At 42.9% G+C, this 20,987-nt stretch overlaps 1 protein-coding gene and 1 long non-coding RNA gene across 3 annotated transcripts; one reads left to right on the forward strand and one right to left on the reverse strand.

Moving 5' to 3' along the window:
- Positions 1 to 1,008: 1,008 nt before the first annotated feature.
- LOC120793140 (DENN domain-containing protein 5B-like) lies at positions 1,009 to 20,603 on the reverse strand. 2 transcript variants are annotated; one of them, XM_040132906.1, is made up of 21 exons: positions 20,214 to 20,603; positions 14,279 to 14,388; positions 12,935 to 13,649; positions 12,331 to 12,518; positions 10,642 to 11,142; positions 10,265 to 10,493; positions 9,065 to 9,215; positions 8,301 to 8,391; positions 8,091 to 8,210; positions 7,821 to 7,973; positions 7,571 to 7,649; positions 7,402 to 7,477; positions 6,858 to 6,986; positions 6,630 to 6,751; positions 6,217 to 6,362; positions 5,987 to 6,105; positions 5,200 to 5,384; positions 4,945 to 5,027; positions 4,278 to 4,404; positions 3,822 to 3,996; positions 1,009 to 2,445 (listed from the first exon to the last, which is right to left on the reverse strand). In XM_040132906.1, exons 1-21 carry the CDS (start codon positions 20,320 to 20,322, stop codon positions 2,262 to 2,264), a joined length of 3,792 nt encoding a protein of 1,263 aa, XP_039988840.1. In that variant the 5' UTR covers positions 20,323 to 20,603; the 3' UTR covers positions 1,009 to 2,261. The 2 variants fall into 2 exon arrangements, with proteins under 2 accessions (XP_039988840.1, XP_039988841.1); XM_040132907.1 differs by lacking the exon at positions 1,009 to 2,445 and adding an exon at positions 4,114 to 4,180 and having other exon boundaries at positions 3,892 to 3,996.
- LOC120793154 lies at positions 8,049 to 16,535 on the forward strand. The gene is made up of 3 exons (XR_005707946.1): positions 8,049 to 8,132; positions 15,246 to 15,432; positions 16,248 to 16,535. It is a non-coding gene; the product is annotated as an uncharacterized LOC120793154 (long non-coding RNA).
- Positions 20,604 to 20,987: the final 384 nt, after the last annotated feature.

The following is a 20,987-nucleotide window of genomic DNA, read 5'->3' on the forward strand; positions in this document are numbered from 1 at the left end:
GAATGTAACTAAGCATATTTAATCAAGTACTGTACTTAAGCACAAATTTGAAGTACTTGTATATTATATTGTATTATATTATATTATATTTGGCACTACTAATCCACTACATTTCAGTGGGAAATATACTTTTTACTTCACTACAATTATTTGACAGCTTTAGTAACTAGTTACTCTACAAATAAAGATTTTTGCACACAAAAGATGAAAATGCACAAGTACAGCTGAAAATTAATTGCCAACTATTTTAATAATTGTTTTTTTTCATGTAAAATTTCCAAATATGTCATGATTCCAGCTTCTCGAATGTGAGGATTTACTCCTTTTCCTTTTCATTATTGTAATAATTTAATTTAATTTGATTTTTAAAGGTGTCTCTTTGGGCTCTGGCATTTATCACTTTTTAATTTTTACAAACCAAACAATCCGTCAAGAAAGTAATCAGCAGATTAATCCATAGGGAAAATAATCATTATACCTTAAGTGCTTTTTCCTGATTAATTTTGGGTAATTTTGCTTAAAAACGTTTTCAATGCAGGACTTTTACTGGTGATGTAGCATTTTAACAGTATAGTACTAATACTTTTACTTAAGTAAAGGATCCAAATAGTTTCTCTACCACTGCTGCTGTTTTTGCTGTCACGTCTAGTAAAATTTGGGAAAACATACTGTAAACAAAAGGGCATCCCTTGTGTGTATGAGGTTGTTTTCATTTGGTGTAATTGCTGTGACACCAAAAACACTTGATCTGAGGAGCTTCGCTCATAGGGCACAGCCACATACAGTATATGTATAGTAGTTGGTCAAGTCTGCATTGACTGCATCCCAAACTGTAAAAGTCAAATTCTTTGTAAACATCAGATGCAGCTAGTTCTATGTAGTGAGTATACAGTAAACTTTGTTTTGCAACTCAAAATCATTTTACTATGTAAGAACCTTATCGTGTCCTTTCAGACATCACAGATTTCAGGTGAATAGCACAAAAAACCCAATACCAAGGCATGTCAGTCATGTCAATATTAACTTTAATCTTTGACAACACATTTCATAAATAACAATTCATTATTGCTTTCTCTAATCTGTATTTAAATGATAGTAGAGGCCTGTCCATTGTGGGTTACATAGTGCTTGCAGGAGAGTGCAGGAGACAGCATTTTCACAATTCTTCAACTGTTAAATTAAATGAGACGTCAACATAATACCTACTGCTTTTAAGAACCTGTTGTCTATTCATTGTCTTATTTTTGCAAAGACAATTGAACAGTTTACAAACAAACAGCATGACTATTGATCCACATAAATCAGTAAAGTGTGTCCATAGTGAAATCTATTGTTTTGCACAGATACAAACAAAATGCCTTTATACAGAAAAATATGCCACAAATTCATTATACTGTAACAAATGGCCACAATTCTATCAAAGATCTAATGAACCAAAATATTTACAATGAAAGAGGAAAAAAAGAAAGAAAAACTTTCCAACAAAATGGAAAAGACTATTTGAGCTGACACAACTAGGACACCAGTTTGGTTTCAGTGTTTCACCAGTGGAGGATTTCATGAGCACAACTCTGCAGTTTGTGACCCCAAACTGAAATAAACAAGGAAAAGCAGGCCAGACATTACACAGTATAACAAGAGCATAATAGTATAACATTTTTTAACATATTATAGTGTGGGAACATTATCTTTCTTTAGTATATTTGCTAAGATGAATGAATGTCATCAAGAAAAATGTTGATATAATAAGGCCTGAGTCTTGATACTTCAGATCACAAACACACTAAGACATAAAACAAACAAACAAAGGAGCCGATTTTGGCCATGCATGTGCTTAGTTTAAAATTCAAGTGCAAGCAATACAGCAGTAGAAGGAGAGTTATAGTTGCCCGAGGGTCAGGTACAGTAAATGGTGTGAGCTGTGAAAATGTCTACTGTAGATGTGGGATTATGAATGACTCTCTATTTCTCCTCGAGGAAACAGAATTTCACAGTGTAAACACGCATAGGAAAAATCTGACTATTTCCTGAAGCAAATAAGTATCTAAGACATTTACATGAACAAGGCAATATGTTTGGAGCTGGAGTTGCCCGTGACTTCATCTGGTCCACTGTCCTTTTTTTATGATAAAGTCACATTTCTCCAGTGTCTGAATCTACTCCCTTTTCCCGCAAGATGGAAAGATGAATATTTTAACCCATCAGCATTCCTGCAGTAGGCTGCAAAGCAGGGGGCTGAACTCCGTGCTTATCCGTCAGGGTCAGAGGTCGACCCCTTTAACCAGCGCCGTCTCCAGGTTGATGGTGAACTCATTGAGTGTGTGTAGGATGCGAAACAGGGAGTGCACGGCTGCACGGTCCCGCAGCAGAGCCCCTTCCTCGTACGTCCGCACTGTCAGAGGACACTCTGCCAACAGGGGGAGCCACTGAGAGAGAAGTCGGTCTCTGCCAAGAGGAACAGGCCAGTGGTCAATAATGGTTCGATAAATGCCTCATGACGTTTTGGTATTGAAAGGCAAGTTAACTAACTGCATGACAGAACCAGAACCATGTGCGTCCCCTTGAAACAGCTTTCAACCTCAGGACGTCGAGATGCTTTCACTGTTCATTGACCTGAATGTTCAGTTCGTTCAGTGTCAGATCACAAGAATAATATCTTTAAATGACCAAGTCACAGGCAATGGACACAGTGCACCCCGAATATATTTCTAAACTGTTCTTACAGTTTCCTTTATTGACACAACACAGCATATGGAGAGAAATAGAAAACAACAGAAAAAGAGGCAACGTGACATGACTTACCAACAAGATCCAAACCCATTTGACTGTGCACATTTCTACTTGTTTAGCCACAGTTATCCTACCTCGATCTTATCACCATCTTATCAATAATTTGACTCAGTCTTAAAAAGGGTATTTCATAATAAATGAATGCTACTTTGAAGTTTAAGCCAACTATAACACTTAGATTTGATTTAAGCCTGTTCTTCACTGATTGACCGGATTTCTGCAGAGACAAGCTAAGAAAAAAAAAGAAAAAAAACATTTTTGTAACAGTGGCGTCAGCTCATGTCACAGTTATCTAACTGAAATTCTCTTGTTCCAGCTGAAATGCATTGAAGGTACATTTCACGATGTGCATTTCGACTGCTTTGCTTGGCTTGTAAATGTCTGTGTGTGACAGCCACCCACTGATCAGGGACGTGGGCCCCTTGATGTGATTTAAGAACAGCTGTAATACGAAGCAACAGCCTCAGTTCATGTGAAAACCAAATGTTCATTTTTGTTCCTCACTTTTATCAAATTTACCAAGAGATACATAAATGATTTTTCTCTCTCTTATCTAACCGTTAGAAGACGAGGGCTGACACTGTATCTCAGTGAGAGAAAGCAGTCATGCAATCATGCTGCAGGCCACTTCCTCACGGCTTCAGGAAGGAAACGGTATCACCTCTGAGCAACACACTGTAACAAACAGGATGCTTATTAAAAATAAATCAGAAATCTGTGTCTTAGATGTATTTTATTGAAATTCTTATATTAGTGCAATTTCATTAATTTAAGTTCTATAGTAATTCAGTTGTTGGATTATAATGCTTTTGTTGTACTTGTTACACTAACTGTTGAAGCTTTCAGATGAATTTTGTATTTCCCCATCTCTCATCTTTAGCCCCTAATACACTGCCAGTCATGTAAAGAGGGTGGTGTTTTCTTCCAGTTTTTCCTCATTTTCTTAGGGTGTTATGGGGAGTTTTTCCTTGTCCTCTAGTCTCTCTTGCTTGACCTTTTAAACTGTCCTTTTCAAAATTACAAACACTCACCGGATTCCCAGGCAGACGAAAAGCTGGAACTTGCCCTCCTTTCCGATGTTTCGGGGCGAGGCATTGATGGCGTTGACGTAGCGGCACAGTGAGTCACAAGGTGGGCCCTTTGTCAGTGTTGATCCATGCAGGTCACCCATCTCATCAGCTGTCTCTGTGGAAACCACTGCCTTCTCTGTGGGAAGGAGTTGGTCATACTGTCAGTGTATAACTTATTAATCTATTGACAATAAGGTAAAATAAGGCCATAAAAAAACAAACAAACACTGGAGACAGATGGTGTAACACTGACCGTTAACAAAACACATCAATCATGCTTTGTTGAATGCAATTTGATATATGAAACTCATTCACTGCCACTAGATGGAGACAGGAAACAGACATCTGTGAGATGGTAAAACACCACTTTTAATATTTATTTGATGCTCTTAATGAGCTCGCACTCACAGTACCTACCGACAAAATCCCAAACAAACACGTTCCTCTGGAAAAGACGGTTGGATTTGAACCCGTGGATGAGGAACTTCTCCAAGGACAGCACTAGCCCACCTTCACCACATAACAGGACGGTCAAATTTCCCCTCTGGGAGAAAACAAATGAGAACAGAGTTAAGAGAGGGACGGTAAGCGAGAGGCTCATCCTACAACTTCAGTAAATCCACTCATATGAGTGATAGAAAGCACTGCAGTTTCCCAAAATCCTCCACAACAGCTAACAATTTGCTTTTTTATTTTTTTTATTTAAGACGGCTCTTCTTCAATTTACTTAGAGGAAGTAAACAGAACAGAGCAGAGTTGTTATTACAATGAACTGGACGCCCAGTACAGAAACTAAAATGAACCATCAAATCTCTTCAGGGCTTTTAACTTGCTGTTGACATGAGAGAGAGAGTCTAGAGTCTGATACACACATGAGGCCCTGGCTGGAGAAGCTGGGGTACTGAACCGTGTTGGAGATAAAAATAACACACACGGGGGGGTGCTGACGGTCTAACACATCGCTGCAGAGATGCTCCTTTTTGCATCAACCATTTTCTCCCCTTATTGTAGCTTAGTGAGCCAACAGGTTCGATGAGTGTAGGAGCTGAATCGCGGGGACACACACACTATTACAGGCACATACCTCTTGTTCGGGTTTGTGAAAGTGTTTAACAAGGTTGTTTGCCGCCTCCCTCATGTCCTCTTGTACTTCAACAGACTGCATTCCTGACAAGATAAATGAAGGAGGGTTACAAATAGAAACAATGACAAACATGAGGGGAAGAGAAAAGGGGCTAAATAGAAAGGTGATCCAGGAGCAGAATCTGCTATTGTGGTGAGCTCACTAACAAGTAGGTCAGCTATTGTACTAAAGAATGTGTTCTTTGTCAGTACGTACTGCTTCGGCTGCCAAGCGAACCCAGCACTGTCCGTACACTCTGAGAAGGAGAGGCCAGCTCCGGAGGCGTCCCTGTCCACCTTCCAGCATCCTCCTCTCCACCAGGTGACACCAGCTGACCAATGAGAACTCTCTCCAAGCTGCCGTCACCCACGCCTTTCCCCAGCCATCGCCCGCACGGGAACCTGAAAGGAAAGAGGACACAGCGTTTCGTTATAGTCAACGTAAACAATGATGTGATTCTTTTAACAGACCAACATGGAGTAGGTGAGAGCCATCTGTTCTAATCAGCTAGCGTAGTGTGCCGAGTGCACATAATTTATTTTTCGACATAACTTTAAGAACCGCACTTCAGTATGGTATGTTTAAGCGCATTCACTACAAATAACATATAATTAAGATTGAAAACCATTTTCCAAGGCGTACAATATACCTTTAGACTTATTTACCATCTATCAGGCAGCAGCTGGTTTCATTTCATGACAATATGGTATTGAATAAGTTTGAAGGGACGTGAACCAGATAGGTAATCCATCACAGTGAAAAGGTAGTGGCTTATTTTCTAGGTCTACATTATGTTATTATCATTTGATAAAGCAGCTTTCTCATGGGAGTGTTTAAGGGAGCTCAGACGTCCAACATTTGGCAGTCAGGATCATTTGGATGTACTGTATCTTGAACACATTATCACAAGGGGGGGGGGGGCTGCTGTCCACAAACACATGCTGTTCTGTGAGGTCACAGTCAGCATTCACCGATGAGATGAAGGTCAGAGGATGAATCTTACTTGTAGGTGTGTCCAGTGATCTCGTTGTACACCATCACACAGTCAATCAGACACTTGGCCAGCAAACCAGAGTTCTCCTGTCCCAGCTGCAGAGTGCTCAGCCTGCCCAGGTTCCTGCACTAAAATGAAAAGCACAGACCACATTAGGATCGGCTTTACACATGCCTCTCTCAGGCTGGATGGTGCTTTCTATGTGTATGTTGACATAATGCTGAGGGGTGTATACAAACCTGGAAAAAAACCTCTTGTGTATTCTTCGGGATCTGTCTAACTCCTGAATCTCCCAGTTCTCCTGACACACACACCCAGGGGTTAACTGTTGCCATTGCAATGCTCAGCTTCTTCATGGGTATAATGACAACACGGTATGGAATACCTGGAGAGACACAAAACACGCAGCTTAATCATTCAGTCATTTCCTTCAAACTTAAAATTGTCCAACTCTTCTGACAATACTCAAAGTAAATAGGATTTTCCAGTGTTGGGTAACTGTTATCAGTTGTGTGTTGTGAGTTGCATATAGATTGGTGTGGGGATGAGTGTTGCAAAACACAAACACAACCAGGAACAAACTTTCAGTGTCTTTGAAAGCCACAAAACTGCCAGAAAATTCTCCCACTTTGTTAAACTTTACAGGACTTACTGATGGAGGTGAAGATGCGTGTAAAGCAGAGGTAGTCCACAGTGTTAAGAGAGAGCAGGTGGAACAAAAACTGCTCCCTTTCTTCCTCACAGAGCAGGAATGCATGAGGTTTATACAGCTGCCTGTCGGGGGACAAGAACAGAGAGAAAAAAAAAAAAAGTCTGTCAAAGTTATGGCACTTAACATAAATGAAAACTGTCAGCAGGTTAGTTATGAGGGAATTCTGACCTGAGCAGCTCCTGGTTTGTAAGCAGCTCTTTAAGGTGCTGGGAAAGCATTTTCTTCTCCAGAGCCAGATGAATCCAGGCCCGGGCCTTACCCACCTCAGACAGACCCTCACTCATGGTCTGGATAAACCTAGAAGACCAATAGACAGACTGGCATGAGCAGTCAGAAACAAGCCCTAATGTTCAGCCTTTTCTTTTAACATTACATTTAATGACCCTCTTAGGTATTTCATTCATCCTCTAGAAAACCTATAGCTTGTGACCGGGATATGTTACCTCTCTTGACCCCACCAGAACAGAATAAATGCTGCAAATATAATGTATGTGTGGTATGTTGGTATTAAAAAAAGTCTAAGCTTTTGTCTTCATGTAAACCTCAGACAAAATATCTGTTATTTGAAAGGGGAAAATGAAGCAGCATTAAGTGTGGCCTGTGGCATTTTTTCCTCTGCGTTTTTCATAAAACATAGATCACAAACACAAACAGAACGTTCTATGTTCTGTTCTACGTTCTTCCAACATCACAGTATGTTTGCTTTCATTACCTCATATCCTGTATTAAGGATCCTCTCAGGAGCGGAGCGCCTTCTTCAGATGTTCTCCTCTCCGAACCATTAGACCCTAAACAGGCAGCGAGTTTAACACCAATGATCAGTTGACTTTTAGCTTGGTGGTTTACTCAAGAAAAACAAAACAGCAGGGTCGTTCTCTGACCTGGAGACTCAGCTGGTGCCTCCGTTTTCCCCTTAGATGCCTGGTAGTGAAGCAGGTGGGACCAAAGAGTGGACTTCCCCTGTTCAGAATTTAAGTGCTTGTCAGCATTGAACCTGTTCATACAGTCATCCATTTGTGTTTGTGTGCATGATGTAAATTTGTTTACACAAAGATGTTTCTGTAGTTCCAGATGTTTCTGTAGTTCATCTGTGCTGACAGGGCATGTTGAATTATTCTGTGTGTGTCTGACCTGTTTCAGCTGCAGACCATGGCCCCAGGTTCGTTCCAGTAGGTCACACAGACCGTGGATGAGTGCGTTTTCCTGCAGGCCTGTGATGCTGGCTTCTCCCTGACCAAGGTCCACGCTCTCCTTCCCCATCCTCTCCATCAGCATCCGTTTGGTCTAAAAAAAAAAAAAAAAAAAAAAAAAAGCCAGAGAACGTTTTTTTTGGCGTTAACCTTGAACAATGATTTAAGACATCAACGTCAGCGGCGCCTCCATCACCGCGAGAGCTCTCACCTTCAGACGACACTCGCTCAGCAGCCCGTCAACAAACTCTCGGTGAGTCTCAATGACGGCTTGAGGCGACGGGTCAAGTAGCTTAGACTGACGGAGGTTCTTCCTCGCAAATGTGTGCTTCTGTTGAATAAACAAAAAGGTAATAGATCAGACATAAGCCTCCTAAAGCCTCTGAGGGTGTGTCTGTGTGTGTTTACCCATGAAAAGTACCTGTCTCTGTTCACTGTCCACTCCTGAGTGATCAGTCATTGCTGATCTCTTGGGGTCAGTCCTGCGTGAAGCCATCACACGACTGGACCACCTGTTCAACCAGATAACACAACAAAATAATATTCACAGTTTCAAGTGTGTGCAACTGTGGTTCTGTGTTTACGTCAACCGTGTGTATTTTGGTAGACCCTGGCAACTACATGTGATGATATCCAAACGCAGTGGATCTGGTTCCCAACCTTTTTTACCCACGATACCCCCTCTGCTAAAAAACCTATTAGATGTCTTAATTTTAATTAATTTTAAACTGTATGTTCAGGAACACTATTACCTATATAAAAGTGGATATTTTTACAATAATTTTTTCATACAATTCCATTGTCAATGTTTTGGCCAAATTCTTAGTGCAGCAGGAGCAGGGACTCGTTATCCATTACCTTTAGCTATTAAACTATTTATCCATTACTTTTAGATATTTTACTTGTTCATCCATTACTTTTAGCTAACTACTTCAACTCTTTGTAAATTAATTTTAGCAAGGTTAACTGTTTATTGCGTTAATAAATTTACAAAAGATCAGCATCACACCATTTGCTATTTGTTTATTTTCCTTGTAGACTAATGCATGAGCTACTCCTTCTAGAGCTACTCCTTGTGCCAGCTGGAAAGTCAAGAAGTGCCCACTGGTCTTGGGTAAAAGTACCCCTGGTTGGGAATCACTGCTCTAATGTTTTCTCACTAAACAGCAGACAACAAAGGCTCACTTGTTCGTGTTTTGTCCCTGTGCAAGCACATCAGCCTGCAGCTTAGGGAAGTATCCCGGCTGGTGACGACCCTGGCCAATCCTCATGTCCAGCAGGTGGGGGTGTATGGCTGTGTGGTCAGCCTTCAGCAGTCTGCGCTCGGTTGCCTGGGCTGCAGAGGCAAACACAAGCTTATATTCAAGCTGTTTAAGTGCTACTAAGTTTGTTTTGTTGCAAGGAGAAACACAGGAAGACACGGTACAAGACAAAATAGAGACATAATGCAACCGACAGTATGATGGAAGAGAAAAAAGCAACATCTCTGAGGCAGAGGCTAAATGTGAATAATGACGCAGACAGACTGAGATATGAGCGGGGCATTTTCTGCAGTGAGGCTGGCAGGACTTTAAAGCCGAAGGGTTTGAAACGGTTTTCATTGGACACAAAGCCCTGTCTTCCTCCTATACAATGTTCATTCCCCACCATATCATTTAGTTCACTCCCCCATGTTTCCATAATTTACATAGTTGTTCTGGTACAGGAGTCCCCTTAAGCAGAGTTTAAGCAAGATGCTCTGTGCTTGTCACAAAAGTGGGAGAAAATGTTGTGGTTGCAGAAAAGCCAAGCAACATAATCAACATATAAACCCAAACAGAAGGACAGATGGCAACAGATTTGCAGATTTCCTCTGCAAAGTCTGGCATCCACTTCAATCACATCGTTGAGCTCAAATGACCAGTTGGGGTTTCAATCTACTGCTAAATGCTGAAAAAAAAACGAAAAAAAAAAAAACTGGTGAAACAGCCCAATGTTACACTTGGTTTGTTGTAGGTTGTCACTAAAATATAAAGCCTCTTAAATAACTGCTTGTAATAACTTGAGTTTTAAGTGCCAATGTCCCTTCAGTCGTATATTTGTAACTAGCTGCCTCCAGAGGCAGCAAACACATCACTGCACGTCACTGTCAGATTTAGATGAAAATCTATGAAAATGAAGTCAGGTTGGATTAAGTCTTTCCTGGTGAGAGAGAGCAACAGTGATGCATGAGATATCAACTGTAACACTGGATCTGAAATGCTCTGACATGTTTTTTGTGGCATCTTTTGCCTTGTGTTCGAGCACATGGGAATACAGTACTGATATTTTTACTTATCTTGCAATAATGTGCACGCCTCAGTACTTTATTACATCCTCTTTCAATCATGAGCACCTTCACAGTACCTGACTCAAAGAGCGCGGTGCCTTTCCTGTAGTGACAGTTGTGGGAGTCCATGTCTGTGTCATACAGGCGTTCTTTCTCCAGTCGGTTGTCAAACAGCTGCTGCAGTGGCTCCCTGTCCGCCCAGCGAGCTATCACTTTCCCATCCACAAAAGAAGAAAACATGGATGTCTCCAGGAACCGAGACAAGAAACGTAAGTGGCTCGCGGGCTGAACTGAGAGGAAGGAACCCTGGAAGATTGTAAACCACAAGTAAACACAATCAACATCAGCAGTGATTTTCTATCATAATCAAAAGCACACAGAAAATTAATATCTGTGGAAATAACAGGCATAAACACGATCCCTGTGCACTGACATCTACTGTTTTGACAAGTACCTTGTCAAAGTTGAACGTCCCCTCCCGGTTGCTCAACCAAGAATCCAGATCCAGAGCACTGTGGATTACAAACTCCTCATACCTGCCAAACATGGCAGCAAAACGTCCAGCAAACACCTCCCTCAGCTGAATGTTCAGCTTCGCAGCCTTCAGCTCTTCCTCCTCCTCTTCGAACACGTGTCCCAGCAGCGTCTTCCCGCCATCTGACATTTTCCCTCCCCCGAACCTCCGCGCCAGAGCCTGCAGCCTCTCCAGCACCGCCAGCTCTTCGCCTCCGAGGTTTCCGTTCCTTCTGTCCTCCATCAGATCCTCCAGGACCAGGCTGCTCACGCGAGTGGAGTTGGTGGTGAGCTTTGGGATCACGCCGCCCTGCGGGGGAAGCCCAAAATTCAGCAGTACCTCACTCAGTTCCTGGATCAGCTCAGTCCGTTCTGGAAACACGGGAAGGTCTTCGGGGGCTTCCACACAGTGGTTGTCAATGTCCACGAAACACAGGTTGGCCTGTGAGGGAGCATGAGACAAACAAGACTTTTTAACTGGCTTCTCAATCACATAATGATAACAGGTTTAAGCAGTCACGATGCACACGTGGCTGAGCTTTAACATCCAATTAAGATCAGAGATGAAGATTTACATTTCATTAATAGATTTCTTGTCATTTCACCATGATAAGCCCTCCCTGGACATTAGCATGTGAAGGATGATTACTGTTACCGCTGCAACGGGAGAAATTGTGCAATATCAGGCCCACGCCAGCAAACAACATCAGAAACCCTATGCAAAAACTGTGTCCATGAAGCTGCTGAGCAACGAGTAACAGAACTTTGTGTGAAAGTGAGACGCGGATTTAAAAAAAAAAAAAAAAAAAACTGCCTCTGTAAGCAGCAGTGGAGCACAGTGCAGTCAGCAGCAACATGACCTTCAACCGCATCCTCATACCCTGGCAGCCCACTCTGTGCAGCGTCATCCTCCTAGCTAATGTCTTAGCTTCTTAGTTAAAGTCTTTTCATCATCTCATGCAATCAAGAAAACGAAGATCAGAACTCACACAAACATATTTTATTTTACCATTATTATCAAATGCTGCGTTTCTCAGTTCTCCTATGGATCAGATCATATGTTTTAAAGGACAGGATGTGTGTGCAAAATAATATAAAGGAGGACCACTGAAGCGTTCTGGTGAATTTTCATACAATCATTATCAGTCTCATATCCTTCTTCCTTCAAACTGCATAACTCAAGAAATAAGTGGCGATCCCTGATTCTCATTAATTATTCAGCGAGTCCCATTATTCTGGATCTCTCATGTTTTGCATTTTTGCTTTCATCCCCCCGAGCCGTCTTCCTATTGCCACTTTTCTGGGGCAGGGCGACTTCAAAGAGGATTCAGTGAGAGATTCATGCAGCATAAAGTCAGTCTCAGTCGCAGTACTGGATTTAAATGCGGGGGGGGCAGCTCCGAGGAAATGTATCGTCTCAGTTCGACAGGACAGAGGCAGAGGGCACATTGTCATGCTAGCGGAGGAAATCAACAAAAGGCTGTAAGAATGTTTCAGTTTAACAAAACATTTTAGATCCTTTTTGCCTGAATGTTTATTGAAATGTCTGCAATCCTGATATTCTGACCGGCACACTCGTACGAGAAATTACACGTGTTTTTAAACATTAACTCCTTGTTCAATTCTGTACCTCGTGTGGCAGGTGTAGAGAGGATCGCGAAGCCCCATCTCTGCGCTGGATGCCCATCAGGAATGGCACAGGGGCATCCAGGAGGTGATGTAAGGGCGTAGAGACGATGGGCAGGTAGATGTGTTGCCACTGGAACGGGAAGAGCAACGTGGTGACGCCCTCTGCTACCGTCATCAAACGCTGGTAGTCTGAGGCGATGAGATTGTGTGAGAGAGAAAGGTGGGACATTAGTGTGAATACTCATTGGTTACAATCTAAGTTTCCCTGCGGTATTCAACCTCGTATCCATCTGTCGTGTTGTTACTGTAGGTTATATGTGTAGTAACAGTGGTTTTATTTTACGGCTTTTTATATATTTTGTTTCATTTTGCATCGTGTCTTGTACTTGTCTTGTCTATTTCTATTCATTGTTACGTTTAACAATGTTATGTTTATGTCTTGTTATGAATGATAAAAACAGCTGCTTTGCAATGGGTATAGCTAAATTTTGGAAACAAAGCTGACAGAGACTGCTGAAGGTGCTTTTCAATATGCTGACGCATTTGCTCTCGTACAATATCTTCCTTTGATTTGAAGCCTGCTAGTTGGTGAATAGGTTGCTTACCTTGAGAGTAAAGTAGGACTTGTGTTTCCAGAAATGCGCAGGTAAGTAGTTGCACCATATTGTCAACACCCAGCAGGGTGAACGCCTCTCCAAGAGGATACTCCCCCAGCGGGAGCTCACCTGGCCCGGGCCGCTGACAAACGATGGGACCCTGCACCCCGTGGAACCTCAGCGACCTACCCGGTGGAGGCAAGGGCACCTCGTACAGGATGTTGTGGATGTAGCTCTCAAGAGGGAGAGGTGGGGCTGTGCGTGACGTCACAGCCTGGTGCAGCTGAGATAGGAACTGTCGTGAAGCTTGAAGAAAAGGGAGTGGCGTCAGGAGGCAGAGGGCTTTGGACACGTACAGGGTGTCCCGTGCTGGGTCAAAGGAGCCTGCGCAGCCGAGGCAGCCAGAAAGCCCGGCCAGGGACTCGGCATCCGACTCATCCAAGCTGCTCACAAGAGAGTCCATGCTGGAGGTGGAGGGCGAGGAGGCAGATGAAGACGAGGAGGAGGGAGAGGAGGCCGATGAGGAGGACTGGTGCTCCACATGGTGCATCTGATAGAGAGTCTGCATGGCAGAGATGATCTGCGGACTGGTCACCTCCTCGTAGAAAGTGTGGACAAAGCCGTAGGAACGTGTATCATCGTCAGAGGAAATTGTAAATGAGTGGAACTGAGGATCAAGTCTGTCTGCCTGAGTGCGGAAGGACAGACCCCTTGGCATACAGAGCTGGGGAGAGTGGCGAAGAATGAAGAGAAGGAGAAAACATAAAAGAGGGTTTAGAATAATGTTGGCAATTTTATGTTGTATTTGTGCAACTTTAAAATGTAGGTTGTCCGGATCTGAAAACCCAATAAAATGACATTAAAAATTCTTTAGTAAGAATTACTGATGCCATAAATAAAACACATAAAATACTGCGGTAAAAGCTGGAGAGCTGTTTACAACAAATTTTAATATGCTAAAGAAAGAAGACTAGACATAAAAATGAATTTAATTCCCTCTGACTGCTAACAGTTCTTTTGAAGTTTATGCTTTCATTATCCTGACCTGCTTTTCCAACAAAGACCGACATGTTTTGTGTATGCAGATAAAAACAGAAAGAGAAAAGTGCGTATTATGTGAGAGGCAGAGAACAAGCAGAACTATAAAGATCTCACTGAACTTTTTTTCCTGTTGATTTTGTTATCATCTTTCTTTTTGTCATTCGTAGCATTATTCACTTATACTGGATGGAAGAGCCACAAAACATTTATCCCACAAACAGGCACATCTTGTTCTTCCTTATCATTTCCATTGTTGTGAGAGAAAACGACTAACACTGATGAGGACCGATTGTGTGCAATCCAATGTCTCACCATGTTGACAGCGTCTTTGTTAAAGGGGCTCCTGTCTGTATTTTCAGGGTAGTGCACCAGAACCTTTGACTTGAAGGACCGTCGAATGGGGCTCTGCTCAAAGCTTTCACCTGAAAGACAGACAGACGCATAAAAAAAAAATTAAAAAAAAAAAAAGAGGTATCATATCAGTACAAAGTGATGTTTGACCTTCCTCACCTCTGAATCAGAAATCAAAACAATATGGAAAGGACAGAACAGAGGACGTCTCAAAATGACACCAGCTTTGATTTATGAAAAAGGACGACCTTGTCTGACACAGGCGCTAAAAGGAAAGCAAAGCGGGAAAACCCTTCCAAGGGTTATGTAACTTGATTCATTACCATAGAGATAGACTGGAAAATTGGTGCAACACCACTCATGCCTGACACTCTGCAGTACTTTCTGCTTTTTCATACATCAGGAGCTTTCCGGCTCCAGATGAAGGACAAGAGGTTTCTATACAGCAACCTCATGTACACAAAAGGGTTGCGTTTGCAGTGCATGCGAGAAATCTCTGTTATATACTCCTACGTTCACCAGGCATGTATTTGATGCGTTGCCCTGTCTGACTCAAGTTTCTCCTCTCTTCAGTCTCTGCAGCTCGTGTCAGCTTCCAGCTCCGGTTGCATAGAGAGTGCTGACTGTGTGAGCACGAGTGGATGAAGTGGATGAGAGCAGGCAATAGAAATAAACTGTGTGTGTGTGTGTGTGTGTGTGTGAGAGAGATTCAGAGTGTGTAATCGGCCGACAGTAGTGAATGAGATACGTTCATTATTCATCCACTTTCTGAGGGGATGCCCTTGAACAGCACTCTTCACTGTGCTCCCAATTTCACTAATCCACCATGCATTCTCAGAGTCTATGTTCAGCTTTAACTGACATCACTGCATTACACGAACAAAACAAACTGCGAAGGGCAAACTAACAGTCTTCTCTCATCTGCCAGGCTTTGACGCACTCAGGAACATTCAGCATTCAGGAACATCCACCTCACCTGCCCACAACATGACGCACAGGACCCCGAGAGAGGAAACTGCGCCGGAGGCAGAGCGAGGAAGGAGCCCCATTTCAAGTTAAACAGAGTCCGACTGGGAGGTGGGGGACCGAAGCTAATGGATCACAGTGACGGGAGGGTGAGTCAGTTCTTTGCTAAGGATACAAATTGGTGTCGGCGCTGAGAGGCAGAATCGAGCCGTGCACAAGGGCACCTAGTTGCCATGGTAGCCACATCCGCTCTGGCCTCAAAGATAGCCATCAGACAAAGCTTGTCAGCTGTTACGTTAGCCCGAGTTTCATCAGCTGACCCAATTAAAACCCACAGTCCACCTGACACGAGTTCCCACCAAAGGTTTGCATAAAACACATTCAAACACAGAGAGTAAGACGGAGGTGGAGGGAGGTTTGTTTTAATGTTTGAATGATGGCTTAAATGTCCTTTTCACTTAGACTGTAATGAGCACATTTCCTCCTCTTACCATGTTAAAACACACACACACACACACACACACACACACACACACACACACACACACACAGACACACACATACAAGGAAACCTACATGAGCCAATGGGTTGCACAACGCTTAACATCATCAGGTAATGATTGTTTTCATATAAATGAATCTTGTAGTCTATGAAATGAAGGTAAACAGTGACAAAAAACCCAAGGTAACGCCTTCGAATAGCTTGTTTTGTGTGACCAGCAGCCCGGAAACCAAAACATATTCAGTTTGCTATCACACAACACAAAGAAAATCTGCAAATGCTTACAATTAAGATGCTGGAACTAATTTGCAAAAAAATGTTTTAAAAAACGATTTAAACAATTACTGATTATAAAAATAATTGCAGATTAATTTTCTGTCAGTTAATCGACTAACTCAGAGGTTATGTTTTCACCTGTGTCTGTTTGTTGGTTTGTTTGTTTGTCTGTTTGTTTGTCAGCAGGATTATGCAAAAAGTACCGGACCAATTTGCAACAAACTTGCTGGAAGGATGGGGAATGGGCCAGGGAAGAACCCATCAAATTTTGGTGCGGATCGGGTTAAAGGCGCAACTCCAGGAATTTTTTTTATCACTTTCCTTATCATTGCGAGATATTATTCACCATTTCGTCAATATTTGGCCTTGGTGGAGGTGTGTGCTCTACTGAGTGCCATTCTAGTTGTTTCTGCTCTAATCTTCAGTACTTAAAAGTCCTTATCACTGTCACTATAACATCAGTATTGTCAATGTTTTTGGGGGACAAAAACAACAAAGTGTTTCATATTCATTCCACGGTCTAGAGATTCATCACAAAGATTTATGGCCCCCAATGGTCCTCTATCCCTAAAACAGGAGCACTTCATCACGAATGATTGAACAGCCATAAAGGTAGACATCTGTCATATTCACCAACCGAATTACCCCCCGTCCCATTCGTCACATCATCAGAAGTGGAGAGAGATTAAAATGACGGCAAATGTTAGCTGGCACTGACTGATGAGAGAGTTTTTCCTTTTTGGCTCAAACACTCTGTCTTTGCATTACAGATTTGTCCATCCACCGAAGGTGAATCATACGACAAAAAAAAATGACAAATTTGGCTTTTCATCTCAGCCTGAGACACAGACGTGGTGCTGAGCTCATTTTCTTAAAATAAAGGATAAAAATAAGTTCCTAAAAATAAAATAACTCAGGCTGGATATTCTGCGGACAAGTAGCACGAGTATTAATAAGACAAGTGTGAGATATATACAGTGCATTCAGAAAGTATTCAGACCCCTTGACTTTTTTCACATTCTGTTATGTTGCAGCCTTATGCTAAAATCGTTTGAACCTTGGGGCCAGTCTGAGGTCCTGAGCTCTCTGGACCTTCGTTTACATTAAGGATATCTCTGTACTTTGCTCCATTCAGCTTTCCCTCAACCCTGACCAGTCTCCCTGTTCCTGCTGCTGAAGAACACCCCCCAGCATGATGCGGCCTCCACCATGCTTCACCACTGGGATGGTACTGGGCAGGTGATGAGCGATGCCTGGTTTCCTACAGACATGACGCTTAGAACTGAGGCCAAACAGTTCAATCTTGGTTTCATCAAATCAGAGAATCTTGTTTCTCCCAGTCTGAGAGTCCTTTAGGTGCTTTTTTGCAAACTCCAAGCAGGTTTCATGTGTCTTTCACTGAGGAGAGGCTTCCATCTGTCCACTCTGCCATAAAGCTCAGATCGGTGGAGGGCTACAGTGATGGTTTTTCCTTCTGGAAGTTTCTTCCAAACAGGAGCTCAGCCAGAGTGACCATCGGGGTCTTGGTCACTTCTCTTAACAAGGCCCTTCTCCCCCCACTGCTCAGTTTGGCCGGCGGCCAGCTCTAGGAAGAAACCTGGTTGTCCCAAACTTTATGGAGGCCACTGTGCTCTTGGGAACCTTCAATGCCACAGAATCTCGCTTTTTAGCCTTCGCTAGATCTGTGCCTCGACACAGTCCTCTCTCTGAGCTCTGCAGGCAGTTCCTTCGACGTCATAGCTTGGTATTTGCTCTGATATGCATTGTCAGCTGTGAGACCTTATATAGACAGCTGTGTGCCTTCCCAAATCATGTTCAATCTGTTGAATGTACCACAAGTGGACTACAGTCAAGGTGTAGAAACATCTCAAAGATGATCAAGAGAAATGGGAGACTCCTTAGCTAAATTTCTAGTGTCAGAGCAAAGGGTCTGAATACTTGAATGAATGAATACACTGTCAATGTGATATTCCAGTTTTTCCTTTTTAATTTATTTGCCAAAATGTCTAACATCCTGTTTTTGCTTTGTCATTGTTGGGTATTGAGTGTAGAATGATGAGGGAGAAAATGAATTTAAACAATTCTAGCATAAGGCTGCAACATAACAACAAAATGTGAAAAAGGTGAAGGGGTCTGAATACTTTCTGAATGCACTGTACATCTCTTTGTAAACAGTTTAACATGATAAAGCAGCTCTCAAATATTCGGTCAGGGAGTTCTCGCCCTCCGCTGATGTCATCCCACTGTGACGGTCATCTGGCCTGAACGGGCGCTGAAGCCTCGGCCATTCAGCATTCAAACAGGCAACGTCACGTGAAATTTGATTAGGCTGCAGAAAACACAGTGGCATCTATTGAGAAGCCAACAAGAGCAGATTGTCTCTCTGTAGGCTTGCACTAATTACACACAGACACACACAGAAAGAGATACCGTATGACCTCACAGAAACACTTATAAGGCCAGTGTACGTGTAGGAATAGACATCTCATGGAATATGTATGCAAAGGCAAACACACTCACACACATACAGAAATCCCTTGAAAGGAGCAGAGCCCCCTGCTGCAGTGGGTTTGAGATGACCTGCTGTTACATAAGCAGATTGGTAGAGCTCAGATATACTAGCCGGCGGCACTGTCACTCGCCGCAGGGAGCCAGCTGACAAAGTCCTCACTGGTTAGTTAGAGCACTAACTAATCTGCAGCAAAGCTACGTGTTCCAACACAAAACAGAGCTCGTCCTATATTTTTATTGTCTGACCTAGTGCTATTATTCAACAGACATTTGGCTGAAAGAGAAAAAAAAAAAACCAAACAAAAAACAAGCAGGGCCTGTCTAGTTATCATCTTTCCCCTGAGGAGGTGGTCTACATGGGCTACATTGCTGCTACAAAGAAGACAAGGAGAATGCAGGGTGTGACTATTGTTTGCCCTCCACAACTCAAACCTGGGAGTGACATTAAAGGGGTTGGTATCCAGCACCCCAGCATGGCTCTGTTTCCTCACAAAAAACGGGCATACACACAGCAGGACACGTGCAAACATCACAGGGTGACTCTGGGCGACTCTGTTGCCACCTCACCAAGCTGAGCCTCAACAACTCAGTGTGGGAAGAAAGAGAAAACACCACCTGATTGATATCTCTATTTCTTACAGCGCTATCCTATCCACCACAAGTAAACCGTCACGTGCCCCTGACACAAGGTTGCATTGCAGTAGCTGTCATCACCGTAGCAACCCCCACATCCACCAGCAATACGGCATCTGTTTCATTTAACCTGCTTCACCACCTTTGGCTTTGGTAAGAAAAGGCCACAGTCTCCTGCCCGAGACAAGGAAAAGTGATAAGAGAGCTGAACAGAAGATCACAGAGATAATCACTGCTTTTTGACACACACAACAGTGTAATCAGGGCGCTCCCCCTCACACACAGCCCTGCGTTACCCATGAAGTACTGCCTGGATCTGTGTTCCAGCTGTACTGGGCTGATGGGACGTTGTTGTTCTCTCTGTTCAGCCCTTCCTCTGCTATGTTCCTCCTCCAGGTGTAGCGGTGGATGACTTGCAGAAAGCAGCAGAAACCCAAGCTATACTCTGAACTGACTTACCATACTCCCTTGAAAATATGATCAAAACACAGTGAACAGGTTTGCAATGTGTTTTCCCTAAGCAGAGGAAATACAAAAGGGCAAGACTATAGGATAATACCGTACAGTTGTCACTTTAAATTCAATTCAAACTGCTTCAAATTCACAGGAAAATGATCACTCTCTTGGATTTGTGTTTTGTTTATGGTTATCTGTTTTATACACAAAATACATATACATTAAATCAGCCCTGTATGTTCAGATATACGTTTAAAAATACTGCCAAAAAAACGTATTAGCAAATTCTGATGGAATTTGTTCAAAATTAATTGTTATTGGCCAAACTGTAGGTTATTCTACACAGGCTGCTTGCAGATATTCTGTTGTCAACAACCCTTCGAAAAGAAACGAGATGTGGCGTCCGATCAAAACATATTTAAATGGATGTCACAAATAGGCCTCTATGAACCGGTAAACGTTTCACATGCTGAGGAATTTTATGACACATATTTCCGACTGTGCATTTCTGCAGCCTGGATCTCTTTCCTTCATGTTTTGTCGACCATCTACCTGCTCCATCGTCCGGCTCCAGGCCCGTCTCCGCATCCACTCCGCACACAGCAAAATAGTGGGCGAAACGGCAAGAAGCCGATCCTGCGGCCGCTGAAGTCCCGCTCATCCTCGACGCGTTTATGTTGTGAGAGCTCAGTTCACTTCTACTCAACGTTGTGTATGTTCATAGCTGATGCGGCTAATCCGAAATGCTGCGAGCCCCCCCTCCTCCTCCTCGCCCTCTTCCTCTTCTGATCCAAGCTCTGGGTTGTGGGAGCCCGCCTGCCTGCGCTCACACATCCGCGGTCTGACTCTGATGGAGCACAGGGTGATCCAACGATGGTCATCTCGTTTGCTCAGAGGGGGAGGAGGCTGCATGTGGGCCCGGGGTGGAGGGAGGGAGGAAGAGAGAGGGAGACAAAGACCTCAACGCATCATCATCATCATCATCATCAGCCTCATTTTAAAGGGTGGTGTCGAAATTCATCATCAGCCCTCCCGTCAAAATAAACATGCTTTGACAAAGGGACTTAATGATTTATTTTTAATATCAGTGCACCCAGGAATGCACAATTTTTCTCATGGATCATTACATTTTTCTCATTTTAATATGAAAAAATTTGGGCTACGAGGCAAGTTTATTTTAGAGCACATTTCATGTGCAAGGGCAATTCAATGTGCTTTACAAAATGCATGAAAATTAGAGGAAGTACAGCATAAATCATCAAAATGCAAACAGACATTAGAAACCAGTTTAAAAGATATTTAGGAAATTATATGTGTATATATATA

Source organism: Xiphias gladius, chromosome 8 (assembly GCF_016859285.1).
Source record: "Xiphias gladius isolate SHS-SW01 ecotype Sanya breed wild chromosome 8, ASM1685928v1, whole genome shotgun sequence".
NCBI classification, from domain to species: Eukaryota; Metazoa; Chordata; class Actinopteri; order Istiophoriformes; family Xiphiidae; genus Xiphias; species Xiphias gladius.

Bases quoted from the DNA above. Each gene is read 5' to 3' on its own strand.
- LOC120793140 (XM_040132906.1), bottom strand. From the start codon at position 20,322: ATGAGCGGGACTTCAGCGGCCGCAGGATCGGCTTCTTGCCGTTTCGCC. The intron at 7,974-8,090 runs GTGAGAGCTCTC...TTTTTTTTTTAG, and splicing joins TGAGCGAGTGTCGTCTGAAG to ACCAAACGGATGCTGATGGA. The intron at 2,446-3,821 runs GTGAGTGTTTGT...TCCTCTTGGCAG, and splicing joins TTCGTCTGCCTGGGAATCCG to AGACCGACTTCTCTCTCAGT.